General features: G+C 44.3%; 1 protein-coding gene across 1 annotated transcript; it reads left to right on the top strand.

The window, feature by feature from the left end:
- The first annotated feature begins 5,709 nt into the window (after window positions 1–5,709).
- Window positions 5,710–17,796, top strand: UBE2S (ubiquitin conjugating enzyme E2 S). The gene is made up of 4 exons (XM_083582160.1): window positions 5,710–6,140; window positions 11,646–11,793; window positions 15,143–15,333; window positions 17,275–17,796. The coding sequence occupies exons 1-4, from the start codon at window positions 6,138–6,140 to the stop codon at window positions 17,563–17,565; spliced, it is 633 nt and encodes a 210-aa protein (XP_083438286.1). The 5' UTR covers window positions 5,710–6,137; the 3' UTR covers window positions 17,566–17,796.
- Window positions 17,797–17,845: the final 49 nt, after the last annotated feature.

Raw genomic sequence — 17,845 nt, 5'->3', positions numbered from 1 at the left:
GAGTATGCTTTGTCGTAGTAAAACCTATATGCATACATAAATACATCACAACAGCATTACCAGTTTGGGGAGAATTGTATGGGGTGGGAAGTAAGGGCAGTTGAATCCCACCTCCCAATGTCTTGGTTTGGTCATGTGTTCACTCAGACAGGACCAAGTGTACTCACTAATCAACACTGAGATAAACAAATACATACAACTGTTTGATGTCTAATACATTCCTCTGCTTCTATTTATCATGTGTACAGAAACAGAGATAAAATTAGTAAAAATCCTCAACCCTGCATGTTAACATTTATTTAACTATGCATTTGTTTTTGTTATCTGCCATGCAGGTGGCATTTCTATAAAACCAGTCTGCTAAAACCATTAAAAAAGCATAATAAAACATCAGTCAAATCAAACATTTTTGCCTTAACAGTGCAATCCTATGTACATCGACCCAGCAGTAAACCCCATTGAGCTCAATGGGATTTATTCCCAGGCGAGTGTGTATAGAATTGAGGCCTACAGGCAAAATATGCCCCAATTATAAGGCCCAATTATAAGTCTGAAATCAAGTGTATATTCTTAGCAGAAGTATCTGTGTGCCAAAAGCAGCTTTCTATCTGTTCTGCAAGTATCCTAACAGTTCCCACTACATGCCCCATGAGCGAGCCTGTTGGTAAGGCTCAAGTATTTTTATATATGTAATATCTATCTACAATATATTGGTTGTTAGTATTATTCTAAGTATAGCCTTATTTTATCAATCATAGGAGTGATGTCTATTTTAGCTCCTAGGTATCAGCCTTTTAATTTTTTATTTTCTTTGTGTAAATTTTTGGGCTGGTTTGGCCATCCTCAGCTGCAAGACCCTTTCCCTAATTCTGTTTATTAGGTAGATATAAATCTTGTTCCAAACCAGGAGTGGAAAACTTCAGGCCTGGGACAGAGGATGTGGCCCTCCAGGCTTCTCTACCTGGCCCTCAGAATTCTCCCCAGACACATCTCCACATGCTTCACACCCTCCTTGAGTATTTGTACCTGGCTGGAATGTGTCCTTGAGCTCCCGATAAGGTCTGTTGCTTGTCTGGATGGAGGAGAGCCGAAGGAGTAGAAACTAGCCTATTGTACAAAGGAAACGTTTCCATTCCTTGCTCTGCCCACTTTTGCCTCTGGCATATGGCTTGCCTAGAAGGTTATTGTGCTCCTCCACAGCAGCAAAAAGTCAACTATGTTCCCAGTGATTTATGTATATCCGACCTGTTTTACTAGCACCAAAGGACAGTGTTTTAGCCACATAACAATATTGCTGCAGTAGGTTCAGGATAAGAACCATTATGAGAGATTCACAGCTGAGCAGCGATTTGAAGCTGATTTTTTTCACATCCAAACCTAATACTTTATAGCACGATCCTGCTCAGAAGTGAGTCCTGTTGAATTCAATGGGGTTTACTCCTGGGTAACTAGGGTTAGGACTGCAGCTGCTCTACACCAGCTCTAGGAAAGATATTGTGTTCAAATTGAGACATACATACCAAAAACAAAACACCCCACCAAACACACATACACACAGCTTTGCCTTTCATTGTGGGTGTCCCGTCGCCCCCGCTCCACCCGCTTATAAAACATGCAGAAGAAGGGGTGGGGGAAGGATGCTGAGCAAATGAAAGATCTGAAAATGAATTGACCACCAGCCTGGGGAAGCAATACTGCAGCAACCAGATTTAATCCTTGTGTGGATCAACGACAGAGACATGTTGAGAAGTACCAGTACATGTTATTTAACATTTATTTCAAACATTTTACAGAACTTGAAAGTTCCCTGTCAACCATCTGAAGAAGGAAAAAAGGCCAGTATGTTGAAACATCAACCCCAGCTAAAGCATGCTGCTGCCAGTTCTGTATTAAGCACCGTTAATATTTGAGATTATCTCCCCTGCTTCAAATATGACTGGTTGAGTTAATATCTATCTCCACACCTCATTCACATTCAAGATTATCTCCCTAAGCAAGCAATTTGCATATATCACCTCATTAGTATTCTTCAGCAGCTAATCTCAGCTCATGCTGTGCTGGGGATCACCCCCCTCCCTAGTAATTCATTAACATTCAAGCTTACTTTATTATAGCAGGGCTGTCAGATAGAAGGCCAGGGATTGATTAGGCCTCATGGGGTCTCCAGTGTAGCCTGCAGCATCCTTCCACATTCCGCCCAATGCAATCGCTTTCAAGGCCACAAGTGGATGCTCTTTCCGCTAGCTAAGCAAAGGGACTCTTGGCAATGGCTGCTATTGCATCCCAGGGCATCAACCCCTCTTGAATTGCATTCATGACTATTAAGTAGTGAAGTGAGCATAGCACTGAGTAACATTTGCTACAATCCGCAACCTAGTTCCTGCTTTCATTTATTTTTGTTCCTTTTTGTTCCAGTGCCCCACCCCCAACACTACTTGCTTTTAAAACATTTCTAGTTCACACATACAAAGGGCTTCACAGGAATCACTCACAAGGATGTAGACCAGCGGCAAGGAACTTGTGTGCCTTCAGATGTTGATGGACTAAAGGCAAAAGTAAAAAGGTAAAGGACCCCTGGACGGTTAAGTCCAGTCAAAGGGGACTATGGGGTTGCAGCGCTCATCTCGCTTTCAGGCCAAGGGGCCCGTGTTTGTCCACAGACAGTTTTCCGGGTCATGTCAGCCTGACTAAACCGCTACTGGCGCACGGAGGACCATAATGAGTGTCGAAGCGCACGGAAACACCATTTACCTTCCCGCTACAGCGGTACCTATTTACTTGCACTGGTGTGCTTTCGAACTGCTAGGTTGGCAGGAGATGGGACAGAGCAACAGGAGCTCACCCGTCATGGGGATTCAAACCACCAACCTTCTGATCAGCAAGCCCAAGAGGCTCAGTGGTTTAGACCCCAGAGCCAACTCCCATCATCCCTGACTATTGGCCATGCTAGCTGTTGAGAGTCAAGTGAAGGCTTGCCGTATTTCCTGACATGTCCTAGTTTTAGGGCATAAAAATGGTGTTGGGAAATTTTTGCAGAATCAGCAAAATGTCAGGTGAAACCCGGATGTATGGCAATGTGATGGGAAAAGCAGCAGACACAGCTCAAAAAGCTTAACATCACTATTTGGGGAGGAGATTTTCCTAAAACGGCTCCAGCAACACCTGGAGGACCGATGTGATGCATCCCTGAAGCAAACTCTTACTACAGTATGTGCTTTTAAAATGCATATGGTGCAGGTCAGTGGCGTAGCGTGGGTTGTCAGCACGCAGGGCAAGGCAAGTAATTTGCGCCCCCTAACCCGTGGATTTGCCCTAACCCCCAGATGTTGTGCCCGGTGCGGCCGGCCCCCCCTGCACCCCCCACGCTACGCCACTGGTGCAGGTGCCTCTCAAATTTGCCCCTTCAGCAGGACCATAGCATGGTGGAAAGGGGATCTATCCCTTCTCCTCCTCCATGGACCCCATCTGCTGTTAGCCATGGAAAAGCAAAATTTGCTAGCTAAGAAATGTAACAACTCAGGTTTTCTTCTCTGCAAATCATAGCAGCTCCCAATGAGCAATGTGGCTGCAGCTTAGGGGAATGTGGCTGCCCCTCTTCACCTTCCATGGGTGCCCAGAAAAGGGGTTTTGATGTGGACCCCAGGGTCCAGGCGTGTTTGTATGGGAAGAGGCGGCCCGCCTGTGCTATTTCAGGAAAAAGGGCAGGCTATAAATTTAATAAGTAAACAAGGCTTTATAGATCAAAACCAGAACCTTGAACAGAGTCTGGAAATCTGATAATGCTGTATTCTACTGGTAAAAAGTGTCCTTATGCAGTGAAGGCAAAATGGTAGCTTTACATTTATGCACAAAAAAACATGCAATCATCATCTAAGGCCTTTTTTTCATGTCCACAAGAAGTCTGGAGGGTGGCAAAACAAGAACGGGCCTTTTCTGCAGTGGCTCCCTGTTTGTGGAATGCTCTCCCCAGAGAGGCTTGCCTGGCACCTTCATTATACACCTTTAAGCACCAGGGGAAAACGTTCCTCTTCAACCATGCCTTTGGTGGATTAACAACCTATATTTTTCTAAATGTGTTTGTGGGAGAGGAGGTTATTGTTCTGTTCTGGTTTTTATGTATTTTGTGTTAACACATTCAATAAATAACAATTAAACACACAAAAAGTGGAATAAATAAAAGGGGGCAGCCCTGCTCCCGAGGGGGAATTAAAGGATGCACAAGGGGCACACAATCCATAACATTCAGCAGTGTGGATGGGCACTAAGAAGACCCTTGTGGGAATCAGATCAAAAGTGCACCTAGTCCATTCTGTTCTCATAGAGTCGCAACTATACACCTCTGGGAAGCCCACAAGCAGGATACTTAGTGTAAAAGCAACTATTCCCACTTGCAGGGGTGAAACTAGGTTTTATTTTACTCAGGTCAAAGTTTGGCACACCCACCCATGTGCATTTGCATACGCCTTCCTCTTTGGCAATCACTCATAGCTGAGTAAGATTATCTTAACAATGAGTCCATAAGTGACTGTGGAGGCCAATTTTGGATCAACACGTCCTTCCACAGTGGGCACATAGGTTTCTGGGCAGGAGTTGATCATGGTGAGGGTTTGCCAAGCGTGCTTTCCTCTTAGCATGTTTCTCCCATTCATCCCACATTCAAGCTTCAAAGCCCATGACACCTTTGGTAAAGGCTGTTCTCCAACAGGAGCACTTGCAGGCCAGTGTTTCCCAGTGGTTGGTGTTTATACTACATTTTAAAAGATTTGCCTTGAGAGAGTCTTTAAGCCTCTTTTGTCGACCACCAGCATTATGCTTTCCACTCAGGCTGGCAGCCTCTGTGGGGGCTTCACCCGGGGCAAAAAAGTTGCAGCTGCTGCACTGCCCACTTGTATTATCTTCAGCAACTGATATGGCAACATGGCCATTGAGGTGATGTTCCCTTTTAAGCCAAGGTAAACCTTTGTGCCGATTCTCTCTCTGTCTACTCAGAAGTGAGCCCTATTACAATCAACGAGGCTTAACTCCCAAGTAAGTGAACATAGGTTTGCAGACTTAATCATGAACGCCTTCAGAGAGCAGTTGCAGTCTAACGACGTTTCCAGTGAGAAGGAAGTTCCTTCATAGATGGAGCTAATGGCAGCTGCCAAGTGTGTGTGTCCATGAACATTATTGAGGACAGGATGGTTGAGAACATCTCGAACTGGTCGCCCGAGCAGTCATTTCCCCTGTTAAGCCCCACCCGCTTCTTAGTGCATCCCGTCATTATGCATAATTATTAGACGAAATATATTTAACTTATTAAGCCCTAATTAGCTGCTTCCTGTCGTCAGTTGGGCGGGTTTACTTTTCTCATTTGGCCAATTAGGAGCCTGCCCGCTTTGTTTGAATAAGGAAGAACTGGAGGCAGAGCTTTCCCCTCAGCCAGACACTTTTTCGTCGTCTATTGGCTACATCGCTACGTCAAGTTACTATTTCTCCGAGCCGCGTCTCTCGCGCACTCTCACATTCTATTGGCGAAACGGCGCGTCAATCGAAGGATTTGAAATTCGCCCCCACCCAGTTTCTTCCCGCAACCGTTAGCAGATAAACAAACTATCGTCCCTTTAAACGCCGCTTTCACCAAACGTTCGTATTCAAATCCGTCCAATCAGGCACTATAGCGCCGCCTCTCCACTACGCCTCTCCTCATTGGCTGCCGGCCGTCGCGGACATTGGTTGTCAACGGCTCTCCGCGAGGAGAGCACCCGAGAAGGGAGGGGGGAGGAACGGACCCCCTCCGTTCTAACGGGCCTGATTGGGCGGTTGGGGTTCCAAAGGGGTGTGGCTGGCTTTGGCCGAGGGTTATAAAAACGTTTGCTGGGCACCGGCCACCCTCATTAAAGTGAGGGTGGCATAAGCGAGTTGGTAACAGCGTGGAGAAGGAGGAGGGTGGGGGGAACATCTGGTTTCCCCCCCGTAAATGCATGGGAAAGGTGGAACTTCTTAAACCCTAGTATCTAGCGTTTTCTCAATAGGGGTAGGGGGCTCCTGACCCAGGTTAGGAGTAGGCGCACGATATTTTAGGTGTAGACTAAGGTGCGTATGTGAACCCTCTAAAGGTTGTGCTGTTCTACAATCCTCTGTGCAGACCCTACACAATGGTGAGTGGCTTTTGGCTCGTTTGCCCATGCCTAATTTGAAGTTTTCTCCTTGGTTCTGGGACCTACCAGAACTTGGTTGGGATTGGTGGCATGTGACTTTACTGCACAATACTGATCTAAGGTTCAAGGGATGGTTAACATGGGGATCTGTTCATATTTGTGTGCCTGTAGGCAAAATCCAGGAGTATGGAGTGAAACCTTTGGCTGCCTGTTTTCAGCTGGGTTCCAAGGTTATGGTTTTGTTTTGGGGAAGGGATCTGGGAGTGGGGTTCTGTGTAGGATTTGCTTGTAATAAGATACTTGGATTTAGCATTGGATGTATGTCAGTGTTTGTGGCGCGAGTGGTGAGAAGCCTGTTGAAGTCCTGGTGTAGAGAAAGGGTGGAATTTCCTGATCTAGTGCCAGGCTTAGGGGTGTCATGATAGAGGAGGAATCCTAATAGAGGAGCTACTGATGAAATATGAAGAGAAAGTGAAACATTCAGAAGGAGCTTCTCAATCCCTAAAGGAACTCATCTTATAATATGGTTAAAGAGGCCCATATTCTTTGGTGTGGAATGAGTACACTGGAAAGGCATTTAAAAATGGAGGTGCAAGTATAACGGATGTAGTGATGCCAGTTTCTCTGAGTATTTGTCTAAATTAAGCAGGGTGGGGAAGCTGTTATTGAACTCCTACTGCCACCATCTCTGACCATTGGCCATGTTGACTGGGGATGATGGGAGTTGGAGTCCAACAGCTGGAGGGCCGCAGGTTCTCCATCCCTGGTTTAAAATGTCCGACTTCATTAGGGTTTTATAAGTGTTTATGGGAGGAATAATTTTTGTATAGGAGGGGTGGGCAGTTACCCACACTGGAAGTCAAACTTGAAAAAAAACTTAATTCCCCACTTGCCACAATATTTTCCATTCTTTGTTACAACTTTGCTCCTCCTGTTTCCTTTCTTGGATGTGTGAGCTGTGGCATCCTTGATGCATGATCCATATGAAAAACACACATTATTGAGAGTATCAAGGTCTTTAAAAAATCCTCAGATATTTATTTGGGACAATAGGTTCCTTACAGGGTAAATAATGCATTTTGATAATAGCCACCTTTGCTTTTCTAGAATTTAATTACATTCCCTGTTTGGATCATATTTGTTGAGGCATATTTTATATTGTTTGATTTATAAGGGAAAGAAAGAATGTATTTCTTTCCAGTGCCTTCCAAAATACCTTGTATTTTGTTTGATTTCCAGGTGCAGGGCTAAAGGCCTATTCCTTGCTGCAAACACAGAAAGTAATCACTTGTACAAAATAATACATAATAGAAAAGGTGGATTGTTCTTTTTACATATGGGGAAACATATCTCAGACATTCTTTATTAAGGCTGGAATCCTGGGCATTGAACACCATGAGACTTGCTCCTGAATAAACATATAGGATTGTATTGAGAGGCATCTAGAGTTTGCTTTCTAAGTAGTTTTATTCTTTCGTAGTATGAGGATTTAGGAAGATACAGCAGTACTCTGAACAGTTTGTCTTCTCCTGCTCCCCCTTTCTCTCAAAGCAAAATCCTCCATGTTTGCAAACTCTTCTACTCAGTGGAGTTGTAAGAGTACTGCTTTAAGGTCTATAAAGTTGGTTAGCCTTTTAAAAACCTTTTGTCTTGATTTGTTCCAGTCTAGGCCTTTGGTTCCCTTGGGTATATGTTTCTATGTGCAGTGCTGCATACATGTTTTTAAATTTTCATTTTGTATTTGAGACCTGCGCAGTCCTTTGACCTCTTACATGCTTTCAGATGTGTTTAATTGTAAACTCTTTCTCATGGGACGAATCCTTGGCAAGCAGTGTTCTCTCCTCTTCCCCAACCCCACCCCCCAGCAGATGGTTTACACACAGGCAGCAGTTTTGTGTGCAGGGTAGGACTGAGCTTCCATGATAACTTTATTTTTTTGTAATCTATCAAAAACCATTAGTCGTTACTCAACACATAGTATATGTGTGTGTCAGTGAAGGTTAAGCACTTTGTAACTTAAGCAGAAGTGATGACTTTTATGGACGAAATGAAAATGTTCACGTAGAAAGCCATACATAGTGGTGTGTAATATTTTTCTCCTTGTGAGTGTGTTCTTTATCTGTAAGCTCTTGAGTGTTGGTACTTTATTTTACAGTTACTCCAAAGAGATACTAGGATGCCTCCTCTGATGTCTTCCTTTATAGCCAAGGGTGATGCATTTTTGCCATTTGGCATCCTTACTATTGGTTTACTCTTGAAATGCCCTTTGGGGGCAGCATTCCCACTGTTGGCGACTTTGTGTTTTAAGTTCCATTAGAATGAGCCTGGCATGGAATCTGATTTTTGTTAGCTTTGGAGGATTCCAAGAAAAAAACATCCAGCAACGTGGGACACATTGCTTTGATCCAGAAGGGATCAGAAATGGTATTGTGGAGTGTCCTGTTTAAGTGTGGCCTCCTCTGTACTTCTGGTAAAGGAGGCTGTGGATGTAGTTAACTAACTAGACTAGCCTTGCACAACTTTAGGTCCCCAGGTGGTGTTGGACTAAAATCATCCCTGGCCACTGGTCCTGCTAGCTAGTCCAACATAATCTGAGGATGCAAGATTGATAGAGAGTCTGAGTTAGACTGTGACCCAAATGGTTTATTTTTCAGTTTTGGGCTACATGCTTTTGTGTCCATGTACGCTACAGTAGTAAAACTTAGTTTCTATTGGAGTCAGAGAGAGAGATGGGAAAGAACTCCCCAGAGAGAGCTGGTACATGTTGGAGGCTAGGTCAGCTTGCTCCTTTTAAAATGGCAAGTGGGCAACCCCTTTAGCACTCTGAAAGACATATGTGGGCACCTTTAGGGTGTGTGCAGAATTGGTCTGAGAAGCAGAGGCTGCAAATAGCCACCCTATGATATTGATCTGAGGTGGAGTGTTTGTAGAAATGACAGCCAAGGAACAAAAATTGTACACCCACAAATACACATTGTGTCTGAGGGAAAAGTTAAGGCACACCTTGCCTAAAGACTTTGCGTAACCTAAGTACAAAAGGTTTTCTTCCTTCGCAATTGTCCTGCTTTTGTATGTCAATGTTTGCTGGCAATGCAGGCCACTTAATTCCTTCTGACGGTGCAAATGAGGATCTACAGTTGACAGGTGTCGAAATATAAATAAATAGCAATGGGGGGGCTGTTTAGATGAGGTGTTCTCAGGATTAGGGGGGGTGAAAGGTGAGAGCAAACTTGCCTTCTCGTGTGTTTTCTTTCTTTCTATTTCACTCACTCTCTATCTCTCTCTCACACACACTGAAAAAGTGACTAACAGACCAAGAGATCCTGTGTTTGTTTGAATGGGGAATCTCCTCTACTTTGCCAGATTTAATCTCTGCTTTGAACAATCATGGAATCCCTTGCCTTTGTCCATTGGCTTAGTAAGTGAGGAGAGTGAATTGGGAAACTGTAGGCCTGAGGCCTGCTCCCCATCTCTTTCTGGCTACCTCATGTGAGTTGGGGGTCACACACCATCTGAACAGCCCCAAAGAAAACTGTCATTCAGGTACCCGCTTAATTTGTGTGTGTCTCTGCTTGCTTTCACCCCCATTTCTCACCTGAAATTAAAAACATACAAACCCGTGTGTGCAAAAGAGGGTTAGAAGAAGCCCAGCCACTCCAGATTTGCTGTGTTTGATAGCTGTGCTGCAATATTGGCAGCAGGCTTTTGAGAAGTCAGATTCAACTTTTGCTGTGAAAGCTACCTTGCTAGTGTATTTTCTCAATCCATTATTACATTTTGCTCTTGCCTCTTCTCCAAGGAGTTCAAGGGCTGTGCCCATGATTCTTGTATTTCACTCTCCCCTGTTTTACCCTCACAATTAAACTGTGAAGTAGGTTGTTCTGAGAGTGTGTGATCGGCCCAAGGTCACGCAGTGGGCTTTGTGACTGAACTTACCTCTCTGATCCTAATACAGCCCTCCCTGTCCTCTGTACCACACTCATCCACATTGGCTTTTCTCAAGTAGCAGCATTTGCCTTGGGGGTGGAAGGGTTTTACGTAGGATTTGACACTGTCCCCACCAATTAGTACTTTTGAATGCTGGGATTCTTGAGCCAACGTGACTTTGGCTCTCCGTAACACATCTAGCCTTGTTGTCTTGACAGTTATGAGAGCTTGTGCTCCACCAAAGGACTGCGAGCTCAGGGCTGCAAAGTAGCTGCTTCCCATCCCTTCCTTCCTCAGCCCTGGAAGTTCCACTCAGGCAGTTTTGAGGAGGAATTGTGCCTGTGCTTTCAAGAATTGCCGCTATGAGGGATGTAATATTGCTTTAAAATACTTACCATTGGGCTTCTGATCCCTTTGGAAGCAATTGATAAATGAAACAAGATAAATCAATTTGCGCAAACAAGCTGTTCCTTTTTCTTTTACTCTGTCTAATTTGATGCGCCTTTGCTATTTGGGATGGGTGTGTCTTCATGTCACTCTTCCCATATGTGTTTATTTCTGCCTTGCAACGAAGACTCTGTATACAGTGTAGTTGCCCATGAGCTTATGCGCGCATATATATATATATATATATATATATATAGTGTTAATTTTAATTTTAAAAAGGGTTCTTCCAGTTTATAAAGCATCCCTGGTTCTTGCTTGCCATGTGCAGGCAGGTGAGTGGCTGTTCAAAAGTCCATTTTAATTTGTGCTGTTTTGCCTTGGATCTCTCTCCCTGAGTCTGTGTGTGGGTGTGTCTTTTCAGGCTAGAGGTACATGGTTTTTAGTGGAGAGAAATTAGACTGTCTTTGGGTTTTGCAGTCGGGGGCTCATCAACAAAAAAATACTTTAAAAATAAGACATGCATAATTCTTGGTGAGTGAGAATTAATCAGAAGAAAGTGCATTTTGAAATGGATCCTATGTTTTGTCATCCTCCTGCTGCATGAAACTGCTTTCGGGGAGCCTACTTGTGAGTAAACATAGGAAGCAGACTGTGTTGCTGCTTGAATTGGCAGGTTCATGTGGGTTATGGGGAGATTACTTAGGAGTAAGCATTTCAAGTGGCATGCTGGCAGAAGACAGTGTTCCAGTGACATGTCTTGGAAAGCAAGTAGCTATTTAATGATTCACTGACTTTGCTGGGAGAAGACTAGGAAGTGGAGGCTTATTTTGGATGGTGGTGTTTCTCCACAGGTGTGTGTGTGTTCCAAGGCATTGGAACATTGTTTGACCCAAGTAAGCACCTTTTACATGCACTATGCTTTCCTTCCCATTCCCTCCCCCAAGTAACTCTGAGTTTTACTAGTGCCTAGAGCTGGCCTTCCTGTTCTGTGTTGCTGTTGGCTCTTGGGTAGATCTGTTGGTCACCCTCTATGCAACTTTTCAGGGATTCTGCAGCACATTGTCACTCCCAATATTGGTCAGCCCTGCCCCCTTCAAGAGTAGCGGGTGGCAGATCCATGCAGGGACTTTATTTCAGCTAAGAACCATATTCTTCTTTGCTTTTCCCTCTCCCACCTTTTCTGTCCTGCAGAATTCCAATGTAGAAAATTTGCCTCCCCACGTGATTCGGCTGGTCTACAGGGAAGTCTCCACTCTGACCTCAGACCCACCTGAAGGCATCAAAGTATTCCCTAATGAGGAGGACATCACAGATGTGCAAGTTACCATTGAAGGACCTGGTAAGAAGGGGCACGTGGAGTTTGCTTTCCGAGACTCCTTTTTTAAAAAAGCATGTGGTTAGGAGGCAGAGGGCAGTACCTGCATCAAGTACAGCAGAGCTCTAGCTTATGGCTTGTTGTGAAAAAGGCAACAGTGCCAGGTGGCATTGTCCAAGCAAGAATGGAAGGGTGACTCTTTTAAGGGGTTGTGGGGCTCTTCTCCACAGGCAGCCTAAATTTAGCTTCCCATCAATATTCCTATGTTGTCCAGGAGAGCTTGTTCCCATCACCTGCTTCCAGGATGGGGAAAGGAGCTCTCTTCCGCACCTCCTGTGGGAGAATCCAGATACCTTTCTGCTGCTTATAGCGTGCAGGTATTTACAGTGGTACCTCTGGCTGCAAACGGGATCTGTTCCGGAGCCCAGTTCGCAACATGAGCAAAACGCAACCCGCGTGTGCATGGGTCATGATTTGCCGCTTCTGCGCATGCGCGTGACATCATTTTGAGCGTCTGCGTGAGCGGCGAAACCCGGAAGTAACCCTTTCCGGTACTTCCGGGTTGCCACAGGATGCAACCTGAAAAGATTTAACCTGAAGCAAACGTAACAAGAAGTATGACTGTATATTATATATATGTATGTATATATAATACATATATATATTTATATATTCATATAATCTAACCTTGTGGTTAGAAATAAGACAGTTGGGTGGGGTCTTGTAGGCGGGGGAAGCTCTGGAACCAAGCTGCAGCCTTGAGCCGTGGCTCAGTGTAGACATAACACTGAAGTGGAATACAGGAGGTCGGGACTATTGGGGTGTATCCAGTTAAATTATACTCTGAGTAGATGTGTTGAAATTAACGGGCCTGTGTTGATTATGCCCATCGATATCAATGGGTCTAGGGCTAACATTGGAGACAGCCCATTTGGCCAGTGTAATCTCTTTTAGCAGAGGAGAAGTTTCAATTCTCTAGGAATACCAAGTTCTCAGTTTCCACAGCCCGGCCATATACTTTCAGACTTCTAGCAATAAAACCAAATTAACCCCTTTCCCACCCTTGGTTCTAATAAATGTTCAGGAGGGTCCATATCTACCAAAGTTGAGGTCCACTGTTTTCAACTGGTGAATGAATCCTTGAGCCCCAAACTGGAAATTAAAAGGGAAAAGAAAAATCTAGCCCCTATTAAGCTTGTGCTGAGAGGAGTAAAAATATCTTGCCTTGCAAGTAGACAAACTTGCCCCAGAAAAGGGCTTGAGGTGAAGGCTAAAAGAAAAAAGAGAGGGGGGGAACCAGATTTATTATTTAGCTCCTTTAAAAAAAGAAGTCAGCAAGCCTTCAGTATTCAGGAGAGTTGCTGGAGAAAAAGCAAAACTGGGCTAAATAATGCTAAAAAGGAAGCAAAATTAGGGTACATTTAGTTTGTTTCCTTCAGTTACACACATGTGAATAATAATACTCCTTATTAAAAATTAGCCTTTCATTAATTTATAATGACAATCCCAAAATTCTGGATTGCTTCTTCTCTTTTTCCTCCTTGTACACTAAGAATCCTTCCTTATCACAGTTGGGTTGTAAATATGGTTGAGACCAAGAGGAACCTTGAAACTTTTTTGTATCTCTTTTGTACTCTGTCTATCTGATTTTTCAACCTCATTGCCCAAAGTGGAATCTTCTACAGTATCTCTAAACGTGGTGTTTCAGAGAGAGAAGAGTTCTCTAATGTAACAGAGGTATGGTGGGCTTTATCTAACATTTGGGACATTCTCTCTTAACTGAAGAGAAGATTCAGTTTTCTTGAAATACCAAGTTCTCAGTTTCTACAGCAAGACCATATATTGTCTGTCTTCTAGCAATAAAACCACACCAGAAATAAAATGGGAAAACAGAAACGTTTTGCATTTTAATATAACAAACTCATAATTTTATCTGGGCTTATATAAACTTTAACTTTTAACTATTAACTTTTAAAATGTCATCTTTTTTTGTCTTGTGACCAACCAGAGCGTTCTAAAAGATAAACCTCTCTTCCCTGAGTTTATTCTGTGTATACTTAGGCAGCCACCAAATAGCATTGAAAGGCATCATTCACTTCACTCCTGCAGTGCCCATTTCATGTTTTATAACCCTCTTTCATCCCATATCCTATGGTTTATGATATTTGCTATGCTTTTCTATTAACCACCACATTCCAGTTTAATTAGAAATAAATAAATAAGGAACACGGAACATGCCAAGTCACAAATACTGGATCAATGTATTAAGTTCTGGGACTTCGGATACAATACATGAAAAGAAGAATAGAGGTTTTCTCTGAATTTAAGCAGGTCTGAATCAGGAATAAAAGTACATATTCAATGGTAATAGGAGAAAGTTCTGCTAATCCAGAGACGTGAGGATGATGATAATATCATAATCAACCATTGTTGCCTCAGAACACTGTCCAAGAAAATAATAATTCAGGATTCAAATTACGTTCCCCTTTTCAGTGAAAATTCCACAGTCTTTGACAAGGCATATCATTTGTTGGGGGGTGTTATAATGCTGTCGTCTAAACCACTGAGCTTGCTGATCATAAGGTTGGCAGTTCGAATCCGCCCAATGTAGTGAGCTCCCGTTGCTCTGTCCCAGCTCCTGCCAACCTAGCAGTTCGAAAGCACACCAGTACAAGTAGATAAATAGGTACCACTGCAGTGGGAAGGTAAATGCATTTCCATGCGCTCTGGCACTCATCACGGTCCTCCATGCACCAGTAGCGGTTTAGTCATGCTGGTCACATGACCTGGAACGCTGTCTGTAGACAAACACCGGTTCCCTCGGCCTGAAAGCAGAGATGAGTGCCACACCACGTAATCTCCTTTGACTAAACTTAACTGTCCTTGGGTCCCTTACCTATAATGTGCTTGAGAGGGGGGAGTTATTGGATTGTTCTTGTTTTTATTTTGATTATGTATTCTGTGTTTTTATATCATTATTTTATCTTGTATACCACCCTGAGACCCTGCAGGTATAGGGCGGTATACAATTTTTTACAAAATAATTTGTTCCCAACATGGTACAGAGCACCAACCACATCATAAACCGACACTCAGGTACCAATAGCTTGGCCAGCATCTTTTTTAGCTCCCAAGGTCTTGTGGATCATCATGGCTGCCGTAGAGGAGGCCATATTGGCGTTCTCAAAAAATGGAGAAGTGGTCATATGGGAAAAGGGAGCACTCCTTGGGATCAGGTAGCCGAAAAAGCAAAATAGTTAGCTGGACATCAGAGATAACTGAGCTGTGGTTTAAACCATGTGTGGGGTACAATGAGTGGGAGATGCCACCCTGCGGTATTGCTGAGACAACCCTTCTCCTGTTCCTGCTGCAGAGGGTACCCCATATTCCGGTGGCCTCTTCCGCATGAAGCTCATCCTCGGCAAAGACTTTCCAGCCAGCCCACCAAAAGGCTACTTCCTGACCAAAATATTCCACCCCAACGTGGGGGCCAATGGCGAGATCTGCGTCAACGTCCTCAAGAAGGACTGGAAAGCGGAACTGGGCATCCGACATGTCCTGCTGGTGAGTAGTGGTTTTTACTGGGTTACATCCCAAAATGGTATGTTTGGGGCCTGAATTGGGTTGTAACCCAAAATTGTTAATATTGTTAATTCACCTGGTCAGACTTATCGTCCAGTACTTTCTATACTGACTGGCATTGGTGTGACAGGGTTTCAAGTAGGCAGATACATTTCTTTTGCATGATGCCTAATATCCTTTCAATGGGCAATACCAGAGACTGAACTGCATGCAAAACATGTGTCTCGCCTCTGAGCCATAGTTTGCCCCTGTCATTGGGAATATGATCATTTTCTTATGGGTTCTTCCCCTGCAAGTAGATAGGTCTAGGCAACTCTCTTAATATTTTGGCAGTATGTTGAAGTATTTAAATGTAATGAATCAGTTAAAAGGGAGGTGACGAGTAAGTTAAAAAACACCTTAGCGGCCATTAAAATTTGCTCCTTTCTAGGTTTTCTACCATCTTTCCAATCTTTAAGTTGGGTAACTTTTGAATCAACAGAGATAGGACTCTGTGGGAGCTAGGGATAGATGATGCCACAATATTTAGGTGGACCTGGGGCCCCAGAATATTAGCTGCGTTTTCCTGGATTTGAATTACAGCTCTCCATCATGGTGACTAAATCAAAAAACAGACCGCAATGCACCTCAAAATGTATGAGAGAAGAATCTTGCTTTGAAACCATCCACTTATAATATCCCTGCTAGTAAAACGCTTGCACATCAGGAAGGTTGCTTGCTGCTTTCTTAGCCTTTTCTCTAATGCATTCACTTCCCACAAGCTTTGAGCTTTTGACAGGCACTTTCAAACCAGCAACACTCCTTTTTCACAAGCACATATCTGTACCGGGGTGATAATAGAGTACCTTGTTCCTGGCTCCACTTTTTAATCTGAATCTGGTGTCGGGCTGAGAGTGAGAAGCTTCCGCAGGCAGAACTCTGAACTCAGATTCAGAGTTATGCCCCATCTCTAGGACTGAATGATTTCCAAAGGGCAACTTACAACACATGATAAGAGGCTTCCTCAGCTTGATGCCCTCCAGAAATTTTTGTCTACAATTTCCATCAGCCCCAACTGCTGGCCATGTCAGCTGGTGGGGCCAAAGGGAGCTGCAGTATGAAACATCAGGAGAGCACCACATTGGGGAAGGCAGCCAGTGTGGTATAATGGTTAGAGTGCTGGACTATGACCTGGGAGACCAGGGTTCAAATCCCCACTCAGCCATGAAGCTCTTAGCCTAACCTACCTCACGAGGTTGTTGTGAGAATGAAATGGGGAGAAGGAGAACCTTGTACATCACATTGACCTCCTTGGAAGACAAAGGTATATATAAATGGAATAAATAAATAAAAATAAATCCAGGCAATGTGTGAAAGGGTGCCTAGCAGCTTGTGACCCACTGACTGCTGACAGGGATCAGTGCATCTTTCTCCTCACTTTAGCAGTCCAAAGACAACCGGTTCATGAAGCAGATTTATTGCTGGGGCAGAGGGAAGCAGCAGCCAAGCAGTGGCTGAGATCATGCTGGTCTTCCTCCTATCCTGCTGCTATTCCTGGGAGGGACTGGGCACAACTTCCTGAGACGCCCTTGTTTGGCTGGCCGATGGCAGAGTTCGCTGGATTCTTTCCCTATAATAATAATATTAATAATAATAATTTATTACTTATACCCTGCCTATCTGGCAGGGTCTCCCCAGCCACTCTGGGTGGCTTCTAACCGGATATAAAAAGCACAATAAAAGATCAATCATTAAAAACTTCCCTAAACAGGGCAGCCTTCAGATGTCTTCTAAAAGTCAGATAGTTGTTTATTTCCTTGACAGCTGGTGGGAGGCTGTTCCGCAGGGTGGGCACCACTGCCAAGAAGGCCGTCTGCCTGACACTCTGATAATGTCTCTCCTTCCCCTGGTTCTGACTGCCCTCGCTCCTTGTTCCCCTCCTAGACCATCAAGTGTTTGCTGATCCATCCCAATCCAGAATCGGCCCTGAACGAGGAAGCAGGGCGCCTCCTGCTGGAGAACTATGAGGAATATGCCTCCCGGGCCCGCCTCCTGACGGAGATCCATGCCCAGCCTTCGTCCGGCCTGCGCACCAAGGACCCTGCCGAGCCTTGCTCTTCTTCGGCCGGTGCCTCGGGGGAAGGCCCCATGGCTAAGAAACATGCAGGCGACAGGGACAAGAAACTGGCCTCCAAGAAGAAGACTGACAAGAAGCGAGCTCTCCGGCGGCTTTAGGGGCCAGCGGGGACGGGGTGGGGTCTGGCGCACAGGGTGGGTGGGTGTGGTGGGCATTGGGGTTCCACAAGTACATTCTCCATTTCTCCTCTCTCTTCCTCTCCCACCTTCACGTTGAGGCTGCAGTCCAAGTCTGTCTCGCCCTTGTCAGATTTTTCTTCTTTTCCGTCTTTAAGTTATTTAAATTATAAAAGCAGGAAAATCTATTAAATGCCTTTTTTTTCTTAAGAAGGCTCTTAATGTTTGGTTGTGCCATCATCTAAAACCAGCGGCCCACGTT

This window comes from Podarcis filfolensis (genome assembly GCF_964270895.1).
Source record: "Podarcis filfolensis genome assembly, chromosome: 13".
Taxonomy (NCBI): Eukaryota; Metazoa; Chordata; class Lepidosauria; order Squamata; family Lacertidae; genus Podarcis; species Podarcis filfolensis.
The sequence above is the reverse complement of the archived record's forward strand: the minus strand, read 5'-3'. Positions and strand labels throughout refer to the sequence as shown.